This window comes from Exophiala bonariae (assembly GCF_035927105.1).
Source record: "Exophiala bonariae strain CCFEE 5792 chromosome Unknown scaffold_4, whole genome shotgun sequence".
In the NCBI taxonomy this organism is placed as follows: domain Eukaryota; kingdom Fungi; phylum Ascomycota; class Eurotiomycetes; order Chaetothyriales; family Herpotrichiellaceae; genus Exophiala; species Exophiala bonariae.
Window position 1 is genome coordinate 91014 of NW_027042479.1, and position 17351 is coordinate 108364.

Below are 17351 nucleotides of genomic sequence, written 5' to 3' on the forward strand. Positions count from 1 at the left end.
GGGAGTTCGTTGTCAAGTGACTGCCCGTCAACCGCCTGGAATGAGCGGCTTCATTGCCTAAAATAAACATCATCCGCATCAAGCAGCAAGGGCTAACTTGGCATGTTTGCTTCCTCAAATTCCACACGCCTCACATTCCCAATGCCTTCCGATGTTCACTCCGTATGATATGCCAGATTTTTTGAGATCATTCCGATGAGGATCACACATGCCTTGGTCGGATGATACTACGCTTCGCACACCAAGCATTAGGCGAATTCCTAGCAGCTCAGCCGATCTGATCAAGCCTCTGCTTCGATTTGAATCTTTCTGGATGGCCGCATCTAGAAGCAGCTTACCTGACGGTGTCGGTAGGCGTGCTGCGTCCTGACCGGGGCTCGTGCTTCTCTCAATTTACACAAACAACACCCGGTTGGAAACAGACATCATTCTCCATGCCCTGTGGGCTCCGCATTGGCGTTGGCATTCGTTGATCTATGTGACGTCCATCCATTTTTGAATGAGGTCAAATACTGCTTTCCAAGCAAAGTTTGCGCCTTAGAATCCATCGTGGTCTCCAAGCAAACAAACCAAGGTCAGAATGTAGAGAAATGATGGATGCTCTGGTTCTCCTGCTATCAAATCGGCGTTGTCATAGCGTTTGTTTGAACGATCAAGTTGCCAACAATCACTGATTCCAACATCTTGTCCGACAAGACATAATCAATCTAGAACAACCACGCAGACAGGAGCTTTCATGATCAATGCCTGGGCAAATGTCTGCGACTTGGACTTCTGACGGGCTTGAATTCTCGAAGAAACTAGCGACTCGAAAAGGAGGACTCCTCAGCGTCTCCCAATAAATACTGCGTTAATTTCCAATCTCGACATCATAGCAGTATATATATAACCACGCGCGAAGCACGAAAAAGGAGCAACATGATGGCGGCAATGGCAGACTCGGAGCATCGGTGATCGCATTTCCCAACAATGAACGCCAACTCCCTATGTAAGGAACTCGTCAAGCGTCGTCCCGGTCAGCGCATCGTACGATTGTACTTTGCATTAGCCGAGCAATAGCTCGCGAAGTTCTCCCTGAAGGAGGAAATCAATGACACTCGGATGAAGCCTAAGGCCGAAGACTTTGTCGATCCTAGCGAACGTCGAGAGATCCTCAGATTCATCGATGATGAGCAGTGCCCTCAGATGTTCTCAGGAATCACAGACACGTGGGTTTTCGACACAGATTGCTCCGCCACCGTCCATTTCCTTCGATACATCGGCTGGAATGAAAACGATGTGTTCACCAAACAAGATGCAGCCTTAGAGTTTGACGATTCAAGACACCAATTACGCGCATATTACACTCGTCCTGAGCAGCACGTGGCACAGCAATGCAACAACTTTTATCAAGGAAACAAAGAAAGCCACCATAGCCAACTTCCCTCTGAATATAGTCTTGTCAATCCTTCTTCTCAGGCGCTGCATACCCCACCCACCAAAATTAAACCCATGGACTCTGAAAGAAGAGAAACTGCGAATCCATCAACATCGAGATAGGGCTGCTGCAATTGCGCTGTCTCTCTGCAACACTAACTTCTGGTCATGTTGAATCATGATACCTTCCTAAGGAATGATTCGAGCCTGTTCTCTTCTAACCTCGCCGCAATCAACGCTTCAAATTAAATGTCATGGCAACCTTCATTTGCGAGCTGATGCAGGCCAAAGTCGATTCCCGCTTGCTCAAGGCATCGTATCACTAGCTGAGAACTGTGGTATGCGCGATCCGATACTGTTGTGCGTTGAGCTATACAAGCGTTGTGGGAGCACTTTTCCTTAGAAGAAACGGCAGTCAGGCAGTATCAGTGGTCCTAGCCCAATCAAAAAGGTCCGCTAGCCGCACGAGAGCTAGCAATACAGCTTCTGTTCCATGGGCGAGATATGTGAACTCCTTCAGATATTGTATGGAATACTTACCTCATAAGTCTGGTTGTCATGGAGCGAGCGGTACAGGAAACGCAGTCATTGCCTCTAGATTTCAGCAGTCTTGCATAATTTGAAGCACCCAATAATGCTAAATTTGTGGCTTCCAGTCACAAAACCCAGGAACTCTTTGACGAAAGCGGAGAAAATTGACGAGGATTGCATTCTTTCCAGAATGGTTACCCCCGCGCTTCAAACGTTTCTTGTCAAAGACGATCAGAGCACTGTCTTTAGAGTACTATTGCCTACAAGCAAACTGCTTATGGATCAAACAAATATTCTATTGCAAGCAAACAAGCCAGGGCATCTGGGGCGGTTCAACTAAAGTGATGGACAATCAGAGATCATTCCTAGTCACGCTGCAGCAGTCCTTATCAATTGGTCACGGAGTTCAGCACTCGCTGCACTCGTTGTATGTGCTATGATCAACGTGGAATACCTGTCACACTGGTTGAGTCTGGTATCATTAATTCGATCATGAGATCACATTATGTCGTGCTCACCCGTGGAACGACTTCTTCCCGCCGTATGATCACATTTATGACAGCGGCAGCGACGCCACGAAATGTCTTGTTTCTTGGACCAAGCTGTCGAGTTCTCCCAGCACTGCAGACTCCGGGTTGCTCACTGAAGCAGAAAGAACGAAGTGCTTTCAATCTGGAAATCTCGAGCCGTGGGAGACCGTGCATCGCCAGTCTTCTTTGAGTATTTCTCATTAACGTCGTCACTAGATGCAGCGTCGGTGGCTCACCTGGAAGCCACAACTCGTATATACATAAAAATGAAGGGCAATGATTGTGGTCATTGGCTTGCCTTGCGTACCAGCAGATATGTTGGCGCACTTTAATGCCTTCAGGACAGTGCTGGCCACTGATGTGAAGGTCAAATTGGACTGAAATTCTGGCACAAGAAAAGAGACTCCGACGAGCACATTCGACTGAAGCAACAATTTCTGATGCTGAAAATTTCACCATTCGAACCGCAACAGCCGACTCTCAGTTGGGTGCAATTGCTAAGGCCAGAGACATCAACATTCATGCAAAGCGCGACTTTCGCTACAAAGTGCCTAAGAAACACCTTGCTCAAGGCCTCAAAGGTCCTTTCCAAGCCGAGATGAACTTTTTTGGATCTGCTGCTACTCAAAGTAGTTGCTTCAAACCACCAGGAAACGACATGCTGAAACCGGTCGAGTCCGCTCATATCAAACATCATGTTGAAACCTCCACAGCGACAGAGCACCAGAATATGCATCAGAGCACCTGAATATGCCACGTGCGTATTGTTGTGTAGCGATAAGATCAGCAGATGCCAACTCAAAACTCTAATTGCAAAGCTTTTCGGGGATCATTGTGCCGTTCATATGAAGTCGTGCTCGAGCCCAGGAATCATCTTTGAGTCTGACTGATTCGTGGTTCATGACACCCATCAGGTTCCAAAAGCGTCTTTGAATTCTGCTCTTGTGACTTGGGCCTGTTTTCAAAGGCATCTCCATGTTCGCCTTCTTCTTCGTTGAAAGGACCGGAGTCCTCTTCACAAGAAGTCCTGGAGCCATCTCGACTAGAACCACCAGAATTGCCTTGATCAGTGGTAGCAGAGGGGTTTGGGGATATCGGGGTTTTGGCCAGTGACAACAGAGTCAACACCATGGTGACACGTGTTAACGTGCTCAGTATCGTGGCACTAAAAGATGCGGTCGAAGATTCTCTGTTCGAGGAATTCATTCAGCGACAGCAGACTCCAAACCTCCACCATACCTCGCAAAAAGATGCCGTACATCGGTAAATACCTGCGAGAGCCATGAGACCGAGGTCGAGTAGCGCGAAGGACTGCTCTATCAAAACACCTGGAACATCTTCAACGAGGATGTGATGAAGTCGCGTCTAGATAACGCTGCCGAGCAAAACAAGACGGGTCCAAGAGCATGGAAGCACGCCACCGTTGCCAAATAGTCCTGGATACGCAACCTTGTTTCATACCGATGAGGACTGTGAGGAAGCACTAAAAAAATTGTTTGGGTCCGTTATCGAAAATATCAGAAACTTCCAGATCTTCCTCGGTCACCATCCTGAGAACCCTCGAATGCCTATGGGGTCTTGATCGCCCAGGTACTTTTGCTGTACCGCACTGGTTCTACAGGTGACATATGCCAGCGCCTTAGATCTGGGACGAGATACAGGTCTCATGAGCCAGGTTTTCATGGAGCAGTGCAGTGAATGTGGTCACAACGAAGGTGCTGGGTTCAGGGATTCACTGCGTTGCTGCTGCGCGATCCGATCGCATGATGTGAAGCAGATCAATGCCAGAGGCAGCCACCCTGCTCATCCCTCTTCTTTGCTGCCTCAGTGATAACCGCGTTGCATGTCTTTCGTTTTATTGATGTCCAAAATAAAACTACCTCACAGGCTACTCATCATCTTAAAAGCCTCGACATTCGACCAATCTCTAGCTGCTGAATCCCATTCTCCAACACCCGTGCTACAAGAATATAACACTGTCCTTATTGCGCCTGAATGACCTCGAACTCTTTGAAGCCTACGCTCCTGCGCAGTTAGACGGCCTATTCTCGATGACATTCATTCCTCAGCCCGCTAATACATTGAAACTGTCCTAGCGATTCATCCCGTGGAATTGGAAAGCAGGAGCTGTTGCTTGTAACCTCACCTCAATAGCAGTGTTTGAATGAATCTACCACAATCTGCCAGGGCGCATATGTCTCATCCACGAGCGTCAAAAAATTGAACGGTTCTCCCTTTCCACCGTGTTGATTGCAAGTACTCGAACCTCTTTCCTGTGGCAACAAGTCTATCTGGCGAAGACATTGGTTCTTCGGGCAACCTTTACCCGTCTCCAGCTGCTCGCAATAAAGCATTCAATCTCAACTATGCCTAAAATCTGCATCAACAAAGCGTCTCGGGATACCTTAGATCGCTTCTGGGCGTCCGCCTTTTCTACATCACATGAACAGAGCGTCAGTGCAACCAATGTACTGGGAGAAGGAATACTGCATTTGTTAAGAAAATCTAATTTCACTCTCGTTCCCGTGAGGCCCCTTGCAAGTCCTCCTGATACCTGGCTTGCAAACCCAGCTTTTTATATCGATGACACGTTCTATGATAGAATTCGCCCCGCGCTTTTGCTCGCATCGAGGCTTGTGTATGAAAGCAGGTGGTTCTTCGACAATGTTTGGGCTCGAGACATCGCTGGAGAAGACGGTAAACTCTTCTTTGACCATGAGAGCGAACTAGTCACCACACAAATTTACAATTGGCAAGAAGAAGTGTTCGGCGAGGTGAGCAATTTCCAAATACTCCTAGGATACTATGGACATGGGTATAAATCGTACGGAACCCTCCACACCTGGTTTTATCCTGCGAATCCTGCTGCTCAAGACCGGGTACCAGTTTTTGCGATGCGGCTGAACGAAATCTTTTATAAGTTGTTCACCGATCCATCTTTTACTGCCTGGCCGAAAGACAAGATTCAGAGAACGATGTTTCTATTGGCAGTAACAATCGTTCACGAGCTCATTCATCTCTGTTATGCTTATAAGACGCTGTTCGACTATCGGTTCGGCGTTGAGGCACCTGAAGTCGGAGCCCCGTTTTTATCCATCAGATCCAAGAGGAGAACTTGGCTTGGCCTGGATGAGATGGGCATTTGGAGGAATTCCAGTCCCAGTAGGCTCAGAGACTCGATTCGACCAGCACATGAATTACACCGCTTTGCAAATCTACCATATCGACGACATCTTCCAGTGGAGTGGGTCTCACTCGGCCCCGGCTACCAAACTAAAACTCCTAAGTGCGACCGATCTAGCTCAAGTTTTCGATGCACGATGTTGGCGAATTCACCGCGTCATCAACAAAAGCAACACCACTCGATACATTAAATTGTTTGGAGATGACTTCATCGATGCGATGCGAGTCGTCGGCCGGATTAGCAATTGGCAGGCAACCTACGGAAATTCTTCTTGGCCGACCGTGGAAGAACTCGAAAACATTCAAGCACCATCAGGGATGTCACCTGCTGTGCGCACAACATCTGTATACCCTGGCATTAGGAAAGGTAAAGAGCAGCGTCAGTCAGAAACCATCGCTTCTGGCTTGAGCGCATTGATCACAGCGTTCTCTGCCCTTGCTATAGACTGAAGGAACTGCGGACGGCAAACGACTTTCGTTTGATTATCTCACGGTGTCATCTATGTGAAGGAGTCGACTGCACATTTACAGGCTAGGCCGTGTTGAACCCTTCCTTGCTAATGCGACGCCTTGCTAAGTCGTCGCGGCTCTTCGTGGCCATCCGCAGATGCGCAAAGGTCGACTCAACAGGATGGTGACTACTTTCGCCAGTGTACAGTGACTTTTCATCGCACAGTGAAGTCGCATGATAGCGCTATATCAATGTCAGAGGTAGCCGCTCTCTCCAACATGCGCTCTTTGGCTGCCTCGGTGGCACGAGCACTAACCTTTTCATTATATCAGTGATTCACAAAAGACACTTACTCTAATCTGGCTACCACTGTTCAGGCCATCAGTCTCATGTAAAACTCACTATCGATAACCATCACATCCACCAGAAAGCAACGGGAAAAGAATAAAAGCTCTTTCTCCGGATTGGCCTACTGAACCCTCAATATCCAGACTTAAGGCCCATTTCCTGCCACAGACCCTTCCTTTGAGTCAAAAGCACTTCGAGTGAGCCGCGCAGCACATTTTCAATCTTGCAGCACGTCAACTCGTCAGTCGGAGTACCTGAAGCTTCTCACCCTGCCTCGCAGTACTGGAAAGAGGCTTTCTGCTATCATCGCAGTTCTTACACAGCCGGCCTGCACCATGTGATCGTTCTCCCTTACACAGAAAACTCTACCACTCGCAACCTCGAGAGAGGGGTCCGCAGCTCCAGAAACCAAGTCCGAGTTCTACCCGTTTCTCTCGGAATCGCTGTGCGTTTCGCCAGATTCGTACTATATATAAAACTAATTACAGAGCCAGACACCGCAGCACGCCAGGCCCCGAAGCTAGCGAGCCTTCGAAGAGAGCACGTCAAAACAAGATTTCCATTCGGCAGGCGCAGCTGCCCCTCAAGATGCAGAAGCCTCTGGTTTAGAACGCACAGAGGCAAACTCTGAGCTTTAGTCAACCACTGTCAATCCTGAGATCCTCTCTATTGCAAGCCAACTGACGGCAATAACCTGTGAGAACGGCCTATCAGCTCTTGAAGCCATGAACTTGAAGCGCCAGACACCCTAGACCTCGAGTATCGTTACTGGCAGGTTTTCACGATCAATGAAGCACTGAACACATTTGGAAACTCGGAGCTGATTCAAGAGTATAAACAAATCATGACCGGCTCTGAAGTCGAGCTTAGGGCGCAAGACGCTGCATGGCGCACGATGGTCCTGGAGGAAACAGATAAGGTAAACCCGCTCTTACTACTTTTCAAGCTTGTCAACGATTAGAACGATGTAATATTTACGGAGCAACAGCTCTTATTGGACAGCCCGAGATACCAACCTCAGAACTACCTCAACGCATACAAGGCTCTCAACATTCAGGACCCTACGTGCCCTCGATTACGGAGTATACTACTGGGGGTGGTATTGTTCCGATGGTAAGTCATTATAATCGCGCGGCTTCTCGAGAAGCGCAAGTGTAGGCTTTGTGGTGTTTTTATCTATAATACAACGGGCCTAGGTAAGACTCTTGTGGCTCTCGGAAGAATCTTATTGGTAAGCCTTATACTAAACTTCTAGTTTTCCTTTCCTACCGCATAATTTTCAGGAACCTTTACGCAACCGGAGTTTCCTAAGATTATAAGTACTAACGATATTTTCTAGGCCAACCTAGCTAAAAAGCAATAATCGCAACAGGCAAGAAGGCTCCCTCTACTCGTCCACACTTAATATGCACTTTACATTACCTGATCACACAATAGGAGTCGGAAGTTCGTACTTTCTACCCTAGATTTAAGATTATCGAATACCAAGGCGACTTCAAGGAGCAGGTAGATCCAGATATGAGAGTCCCGCTATCAGCTCAACACAAAGTCCATAATGGTGACAAAGCAACCATATAGACTCTTGTTTTTACTTCATTGCAGACTTGGGCGACCAGACACGATCAAAATGCACAACCAAAGTGGCGAACTAGCACATTGGGCATAACAAAGCGTGATGCTGGGAAGGTGGAACACATTCTTGACCCTACGTTTCCTAGATACCTAGCTGGTCGATTCAACCATGTTGTTGTTGATGAAGCGACCAGCATCAGGAACCATGAGACTAAGGCAAATATTGCACAGCGATGGCTCCGTTTAAATTACACCACATTCTTCGTGCTCCTGAGTGCGACACCTGATATCAATCCCATGGTGGAAGACGTGGAAGGATATCTGCGGTCTTGATCACCTGGGAGATTTTGTGACCTGAGCTCGAGTCAAGGCAAAATACTTGCACATATCTGTCACAGTACCAAAAGAGCATTTGGTTCAATGGGAGAATTTAACAAGAGTTAATGTCCTCGTTCGAGCCTTTTTACCTCAGGTCGGACCCAATAGCAGAACTTGGACTGGCCTGGGAACAATGGGCCCTTGATGGAATGCCGGTGTTAGTAACCGAGACAAACAATTGGTTGGTTGGCAGTACAGAATTGGCTATGGCGAGGGTCACTGGGGGTTGGACTGTGCACAACCAGACACGATTTCTCACGACCAAAATCCTTACCGGCAGTGATATTGCCTCTTTTTTTGATTCGTGTTGTTGGCGGATTTTTCGTGGTGTGAATCTTAGTATAAGACTATCTACGCCAAGATTATCAAGGGTAACTTTGTCGACACAATGTAGATTTTACGGCAGATCAAAGACTGGCAGGTGTCCCATGGAAGAGTGTGGCCCAATGCAGAGGACAACAGGCCTGTGAGCTTTCGGGAGGAAGTATGGCGGCTAAGAAAAGATCAGTCACGAGCCGAAGCACTCGCCCACGGTGGCGAAAACACCATTGAAGGCAAAATCGTGCCGGAGGATGGCATCAACGATGAACGGTCATAAGCAAATGAGGTTGGTTGAGGATCACGTCAAAGTGTTGCATGAGACCCATGTATGGTAAAGAACCTATTGGAATATCACAGGCGGCAGCCAGGATTTGCTCGCCTCATCTGCTATTTCCGACCACATGAGGGCACCTGTATGCCATTATCTTTACAAATGACCGAGTCACTCATGAGTCATGAACATTGGCCAAACCCATTGTTGCGTCTTTCAGCACCAGCCAGAGATAGTCGCTTGACCAGAAGTTTCTTTGATCGTGCAACAATGCGGCCTAAAAATACTTCTTCGATGCGCAGCACTAAAACATCTCGACAAAGCATTTCTTTGACCTATCGTCAACACAGCCCCCTTGATGTGTCGACAAAAAATGCCTTGAAATACCCTGGCTGGGACTGTGTGTTTTGAATCATTTTACTGCCCTACATCAGAATCAGGAAACACAATAACCGCTGTGACAACAGTGAACATCAAGAACGGGAAACACCTACCTATCTACCTGCTCAATCATCTCCAATTTTCGTCAGAACAATTAGTCCAGGATTGTCCTATTGACGATATCATATTACCTTCAAGCTATGTCTACCGATAGGCTTCGAACCGGCTACCACTTTGGGTGGACAAAATGGTTTGTTGTATTCAATGAGACGCATAGAAAGATTCTTAGGAATTATGAAGTACCGCCTGGTATACTAAGTATCATGTCTCAGAAAAATTTCAGCACAGAAAATATGGAAGATGGTCTGAAAAGAGATATGAAGACCTGGCTTACAGATCCAAACTGCGCACTGGACGATGATATATACACAAGGATGCTTCCCGCATTTTGGCTAGCGTCGAGGTTCATATATTCCAGCCGAGAGTTCTTCGACACCATTTGGTATGGGGACGAAGTGATAGAAGATGGTGTGATCTATCTAGACCACACAAGTAAGCCGAACACCTCTGTATATGACGATTTTTTGAATGATGTTATCAATAGAATCAGCAATTTCCAGATATACCTCGGCCACAAGGACGACTGGGATCGCGCTTATGCCGTCCATAGCGCAGCACATGTTACGTTAAGGTCAGGAAACCCCATGCGTACATGGACGATTCAGGTGAACGGGAGATTTCTTGACTTTTTTACTCATCCATCATACAGTATTTTGCCAAAGGCGACCATAGAAAGAACGCAGTTCATACTAGCAGTGACACTGGTACATGAACTTGTGCATGCTTGCCACAGCATGAAATTCCAGGAACACCAACCGGAGCCTTTCTACTACAGGACAGACCCGGCGGCAGAACTTGGACGTGCCTGGGAACGCTGGGCATTTGCTGGGTTTCCGTATGAGAGTCAAGACTGGGAGCTCGCCAGCAGTACCACCGAAATACATGTCTACAACGTCGAGGATGATTGGTGCAACCCCACGTCTCCAGACCGAAAAAGGGCGACAGTTCTTACCGCTCTCGAGATTGCTGACTTTTTCGACAGTGACTGCTGGAGTATCCTGCGTGATTTGACCTTGAAAAAGACCAACCAAGTATATGACGGGATCCTGAAGAACAACTTCATCGATGACATGAAGGTGGCGAGGCAGATCAAAGACTGGCAAGAGAAACATGGAAAATGGTGGCCTAATCCAAAAGTCATTCAACCAATCCAGCGTCAGGAAGGTATATTGCCGGCTGCTCCAACTTCCACCACTCATATGGTCAGTCGAGATCGCAATGAAGATGCTTCTGAAGCGGGTCCATCTAACACCACTGGGGAGAAAGGCACTAAAGATACCTCAGGGGACAAATCAGTTCCTCAGAGTAAGAAGCTCAGTCACGTTGACGAACTTGCGGCGGCATTTGGTGTCTCCACGCCAACGAAGAAGTGAAGGCTCACAAACAGCGCCCGATGCATCATTTCTTGACCCTATGTACATCACAGCTTCTGGCCGGTTCAAAGAACTCAATAGACGAGGGTGACGAAAGCAACATAGCCAAGGCGGGCGTGTCACCTGAAAAGGGGTTTCTATATCGATGGGAAGGTAACACGGATAAAGCAGAAGTGTTGATGCAGAGACTTCGAAACCGAAGCAATAACTCTGACAAGTGCATCATTGACATCGACATCCCGAATCAGGATGTAGGATCTGATATGGAGAGGACACTACTACCAAGTGCTTGTATCGCGAAGAATGACTGCGCTGCCAGTATTCGATTAACTCTTAGTACAATACTCTGATTAAGTAATGCAAAAATGATTATGGTTGCTATAAAGACTACGAGAACTCTAAGTGCAATGAAACGGAGAGCGAAGTGGATTGGAACCAAAACGTAGGTAATATTGTGAATACTTAACAGTTCTGAGCAGCGGATGAGAAAGTTGAATTAAGCCAACATTGCTGGAGAATCTTTTCAAACTTGATAAGTTCCAAGTATGTCAACATTCTTGAATATGAACCAAATCCCGATTCCTGAGGGAGGACGAGTGATCAGTATCTTGTTTGAAGCCACGTTGAAATCATGGTCGAAGTTATCAAACTGGCTGCCCTTAAATGACATATGTCCTCCCTGGCCTACTTCCTCACAGCATTCACCTCTTCCTCCAACTTCAAAATATCGGGAACAGGGCCCACAGGCGTAATTCCGAAAGGATTAATCTGCTTATGGCTCTTCGTGTAGTGGCCCTTGATATGCTCAAACTCAGTGGTCTCTCCAAAAGCCGGAACGTTCCAGTATAAGTTGCGGACCCATTTATGCAGATTCGGATATCCACTGCGGATATCTCGAATATTGCATTTGAAGTGCTGTACATAAACGGGATCAAATCGGATGATGGTAGTGTACAGACGCACATCGGCCTCGGTGATCTTGTCACCAAAGTAGTATGGTCCTGCAGATTTTGCCAAGTCGGCTTCCGCGCGGTCGAGCGACTTGAAAAGCGTCACTACATTGTTTTCGTACGCCTGCTGCGTCGTCGCGAAGCCGGACTTGTAGACTCCGTTGTTTACGTCATTATACGTCCACTCGTTTGTTTCTTCGATTTGGGACTGGAGCGATTCGGGGAACAGTACAACGTCCTTGTATTTGGTGTCGATGAGGTCGTCAAATTCAGTGTAGAACATGCGGATGATCTCTGCGGACTCGTTGCTCACGATCGTGTTCTTCTTCTTGTCCCATAGTGTTGGGACCGTAAACCGTCCTTCATAGTCCGGGTTTACGCTGAAGTACAAATCGCGGAGATGGGTGAAGTCTGGGTGTAGTGGGTCAGGCGTGGAGTTTTCTCCCGGCAGTTTCTCGTCGGATGTTGCGAATCGCCATCCTTTGGAGGAAGAGCTGATGTTAGCTGATACATGTACACAAGATCCTCAAACGAAAGGTCCGGCGTGATTTACATACCCTTCTCGGCCATGTGCCAGTGTACACTGGTGAATCCAATGATGTCCTCCAAGCCCTTCAGTTTTCTCACGATGAGTGTTCTGTGAGCTAAGAAAACGATATTAGGAAAAGCATAACCTTATTGATCGGAACATTTCTATCATACCCCATGGGCAAGCATAGCTGACATATAAATGATATCGATCCTTTTCAGCTGGGAATTCCGAATTGGGATCCTTCGAGATAAAATTCCTGAAAACAGATTGCTGCCGCTTAAACTCGCCAGATTTATCACCGGGCTTGACCCAGTCAGTGATGGTGGCTTTTTGATCCTGTATGGACTGGGTCAGCAAGGGTACTTTGAACAAAAGAGAAACCAAAAGCACGAGGCCAAAGAGGGAAACAGAGATTGAGCTGCGTACCGACATGGTGAATAAGGAAGCGGTCTGTTTAGCTGTAGCTGGTTTTACGAGAAGCGATGAGGGGCTGAGCGAGCTTGATATATGTGATATAAATGTTCGAAGACGTGAGATTGAATTTGACATGGACAATCGGATGATTGATTGAGAACAGGGATCAGAACAAGAGCTCTGGATCTGTACTAAGTACTACTTATATGTAGTTATTTATGGATAGACATGAGTAGAGGTCAACCGTGGAGCGGAACCTCGCCGATGAATCGCTTGTGGAGGCGATTGGAGTGTGTGAGCTAATCATGACGAACAGATGCACCGCCGTTCGGTTTTTCACGTCGCTTTGATGACTAAACCTGCAGGAATTAGTCAATCAACTCAAGATTGAGGTGGAGGGGGGTTTTCCCGTTATGGTGGTGGAGAATCATGAACACAGAAACTAGAACCGACTAGATGGGGGACGACGGGCAACCTTGAAGAATTGTCGAATCACATAGGCATTGCTTACTATCAGCATGCTTCTAAACGGGCTCAAGCGCCGTAATGTCCTTCACGATCATTCATACACCGCTCGAGAAGGGAGAATTCTATCATACAGCCATGGCATATTGCATTCTAAGAGGGAGCCACTAAGTCGCGCCTTTGAACATGTTCCTTTCGCCAATGCTCATATCCCAGTGCCGGATCTACTTCTTGTATTTCACCATGACATATGGAATTTCCACATCCTCCTCAGTCGTATCTTCAGCTGTGATCTCAAAGATGATGTTCTTCTGATGATCGGGGATCGGCTTGCGACTGATTGTTTCGAGCAGCTTGCTCATCTGAAGAGGCAAGCGATCCTTCACCTTGCTCGGCGGGTAGAAACTGGCATAGAGAAGACTGACTCCAGAGCTGACCATGGTAACGCTCAAGCCAAGATCATCGAAGTGCTTGATGAATTCTGTCAAAGTGATGTCGTCAACCTCAAATCGATCCCAGAGTTTGTCAATTGTCACTTCACCATTCTTGCCCTGATAGGTGCCCTTGGGACTGGAAATAGGCTCGCTGAAACCAAAGAATGGCAATGCAAGGTTGACGAAACCATTCTTGTATTGTTCCAGGTCTGTCTTTCCATCGACAATCTTGTACAGCTCTGAAATTACTAATCCAGTTGCCAATGCGGTAGTCGTTGCAATGGCCGGAATGATCTTGCCAGCGATGAACTTGGTCTTGTGTCTGTCGGCAACAGTAATACTGTAGTTCAAGGCACGAAGATTACTTGCAGCTGTGATGAAATCAATGTGGTGATTTGTATCATCATCTTTCTCGAATTCCACAACACTCAAGCGGAAACCAGGCAAACTCTTTGGTGCTGGCAGTTGAGCAACAATCTTGTTCAATTCATCCTCATCATCTGCAAAGGTTGGAGGTGGACCATTTGGATCAGGCTCCTTCTCATCTGCCTGGATTTTGACATTCGAATCGGGTTTGAATTCCGGGATGATCATGCTGTCGATCACTTTGATATAATCTGCTTTGCTCAATTTGGGTGCTTGGATATCATAATTGTAGGCATGCAGGTGTGCACCGGCGATCACAAAGCCAAGGTGGGTTTCATCATTGGGGTCGAAAATGAGAGCGGTAGGTGCGCGTTTAGGTCCTGACCAGAATTCCGCACCGGTTGAGGTCTTGGAATCCTTGGGGAAGTTGTACAACAACTGAGCAATCGCGTTGTGATACTGCTTTTCAAACTGTGTACGGGCCCAGGCAATGCAATCATTAAAGTCGGAGGGCTTGTCAGAGACCAAGAAGTCCTTGAGACTGTCCAAGATTTGCTTCTCATTCCCTTGTTGTCTCAGAGTGGTGTTGATGTAGTCGGGCTGCGAGAGGTATAGATTGACAGTCTCTGGAGGTCCCACGAAGTAAGATTGGAACAAATCTCGAGCCCATGCAATCGTATGTTCAATCTTGTTGGGGAAACTCCGTAGTGTACACATGGGGAATGATTGTTCGGGGGGATCTTGGGAGCTGGAATAAGATTCTGTAAGACGAGGAAGAACCACTTGAGTATTTGCCTTTGTTCCGAGAGTACCGCTTTCAAGTAGTGGCTTCTGGAAGAAGACACATCTGCGATCGACATATGTACGAGCTTCCACATTGTCCAAAGCGTTGGTAACCAGATCGAGCTCTGCCCAGAATTTCTCGTCAAAGACGTCTTCCGAATCAGGGCCAACACGATCATTCAAGGTGGTGATCTTGCCCTTAAGTTCGGAATTCATTGCTTGTACCGCAGCTGCAGCGGCGTCACTCTTCTGCTTTCCAACATCCTTGGCTCGGAACAAGAATTGTCGGTTGAGATTGCTTCGTTCGATGGAGTCGTTGTCTGTGACCGTGATGTGGCCCTTAGGGCCCGTTCCGAGGCCAATCATGGCATAGTTCTTCAACATTTCGCAGCCAATGGCACCCGCTCCAACCAGGAAGTTCTTGACATTGGAAATCTTTTCCTGGTATTCCTGACCAAAAACAGCAATTTGGCCATCGTACCTTGATCCGATGGGTTTGCAGAGTTCCTCGCTTCTTGCAACGGAAGTAGGCAGCGCCTCCAGGGCGTCAAAGTAAAGCCACTGGACGATTGGTGTGAACTTTCCAGAGACCGCCTTCAAAACCTCCTGAGCCGTCAAACCGCCGAAGAATGCCGCTGTAGAGTTGAGATCACCTTGAGCTTGAAAGCTCAACTCAGTGATCAACTTGCTGTCAAGTTCAACTTCTTCTGAGCTTTCCTTTGCCAACTTCTGGGCGATTTCGACAACCTCTTTTGCGTCCTGTTCGTTGTGGGGTCGGGGAAATACGCCTTTGTTCTTTTCAGCGAAAGCATGCAGGGCCTGTACACCAACGTGCAGCTGCGCGGGGCGATCAAATTTGGCGTAGTCTGAGATCAAGAATTCCGGCTTCTTGATCTGCTCCGCTAGTGATTGGAACTGAAGAACTTTAGGCATCTTGACTTGTGCGAAGAGACCACCACCCTGGTATTTACCCAGGCCAGAGACGTCTCCGATAGAGAAAGAGTATGGTCCTTTTACTGTGATTTTCCGGGGAGCTGCGCCATTCAAACCATCCATGCCTTTGAGCTCCGCAAATTCCACGTAATCACCATCTTCCAGACCATGGCGGGTTTCATCAAGTGCCGATACCAAGCCGCTCTCATCAATGTCTGCAACGATTCCGCTGATCGGATTCTCCCCAGTCACATCACCAACGGTGAAATCTTTGCCAAAGTCCGTGAATACATATCCAAAGAGACCGAAGGTGTCGGCAACCACCAGGTATATTCCATTCGCATGTGCATACTCAGCAATTGTGAGTTGATCTTTTAGAGGAGTGTTTGTGAGGACAACAACTTGGTATTGTTTGAGTTGACTCAGGTCATCGGTCAAGGAGGATGATTTATGGACGGAGACTGGAGTGTAGGAGTTCAACTCGGCAACGCGGGGGGCAGTGACCTCTGCTCGAGGTTTGCCAACGTCTTCGGGGTGTAAGAAGAATTGTGAGGAGAGGTCACCAATGGCGACAGGTTGTGTATCGAATAGGGTCAAAGATTTGACTCCAGCGAGGGCGATATTCTTGGCGATCTCAACACCTAAGCCTTTCAATCCGACAATCAGGATGTTGGAAGAACCCATCCGCTTCATAGCCTCATGACCAAGAACGTAGAGTTGTCTGCTATAGAGAGATTCATCAATTTCGCCGCTCTGGAGCTGCTGAATAGCAGCCCCAGGGTTATCTACCTCCATGACAGAGTCGGTCATGATTTTCTTCTCTGGCCGGGAGAGGTCTTCAGAGGAAGCTTTTCTCTTACTGCCGGCCTTGATGGTATCTGGAATTTCGGCGTGAGGTGAAATGTTGAAGGTGGCCTTGCCTCACGCAAGACCAGAAGACAGGAGCGGAAATCCGAAGAGCAAACAAATGGCGCTTCGAACAGAAGGAGTGATATGGCAGTCGTTGCTACACTGCAAGAGAGTGAAGACGGAGGGTGGAGGGGTGGAAAGGTGTCAGAGTGTGTGAGAAGGGAAGAGGGAGCCTGCAAGGCTTAGATGAGGGACAAATGGTGCAGGCAACGGTTTGTAAGGTCGATTTTAGTCTATTAGTCAAGGAAGTTTCGCGAATTGTCAGTGTAAGAATGAGTAACTCAGGTACCAGCGCGGGACTCAGGCTTTCTTGGAGACTTTGAATTGGAGTGAAGGCAAGGCAGATGACGGATGGGAATTGGTTGAAACAGCCAGTGATGCAATTGTCTTCAATAATCATGGCTAGGCAGAATATTTGCACTTCAGATTAATTGAGTGATTCGCAGTATTTTTTCTTCGGTCAAGTATAGAGCACAGCCTCGCCAGCCTTACTCAACCGGCTCACCTTCCTTCTCGGACACCTTGCCCCACCTGCCACTACTGGGAGTCCTACTGGTACTGGAAACTGCGGTAATTGTTGAAACCTCATCGAAGCAGGGACCTTGAAAATTGACCGGGAGTCCTTGTACAAGCCAAGTTGATGGATCTCCGGTCATCAGAGAGTGCGACACGATCAGAAAGCCATGCTCC

At 47.6% G+C, this 17351-nt stretch overlaps 4 protein-coding genes across 4 annotated transcripts; 2 read left to right on the plus strand and 2 right to left on the minus strand.

Annotated features, from left to right (window-relative positions):
• Positions 1-4843: 4843 nt before the first annotated feature.
• LTR84_009597 (uncharacterized protein) lies at positions 4844-6110 on the plus strand (the record flags this gene model as incomplete). Its single annotated transcript, XM_064853136.1, has 2 exons — positions 4844-5721; positions 5765-6110. 2 exons carry the CDS (start codon positions 4844-4846, stop codon positions 6108-6110), a joined length of 1224 nt encoding a protein of 407 aa, XP_064709535.1.
• Positions 6111-9705: 3595 nt separating this feature from the next.
• LTR84_009598 (uncharacterized protein) lies at positions 9706-10875 on the plus strand (the record flags this gene model as incomplete). The annotated part of the gene is made up of 1 exon (XM_064853137.1): positions 9706-10875. One exon carries the CDS (start codon positions 9706-9708, stop codon positions 10873-10875), a length of 1170 nt encoding a protein of 389 aa, XP_064709536.1.
• A 684-nt stretch (positions 10876-11559) lies between these two features.
• LTR84_009599 (uncharacterized protein) lies at positions 11560-12789 on the minus strand (the record flags this gene model as incomplete). Its single annotated transcript, XM_064853138.1, has 4 exons — positions 11560-12305; positions 12383-12469; positions 12528-12693; positions 12784-12789. 4 exons carry the CDS (start codon positions 12787-12789, stop codon positions 11560-11562), a joined length of 1005 nt encoding a protein of 334 aa, XP_064709537.1.
• A 671-nt stretch (positions 12790-13460) lies between these two features.
• Positions 13461-16562, minus strand: LTR84_009600 (uncharacterized protein; the record flags this gene model as incomplete). Its single annotated transcript, XM_064853139.1, has 1 exon — positions 13461-16562. The coding sequence occupies one exon, from the start codon at positions 16560-16562 to the stop codon at positions 13461-13463; it is 3102 nt and encodes a 1033-aa protein (XP_064709538.1).
• Positions 16563-17351: the final 789 nt, after the last annotated feature.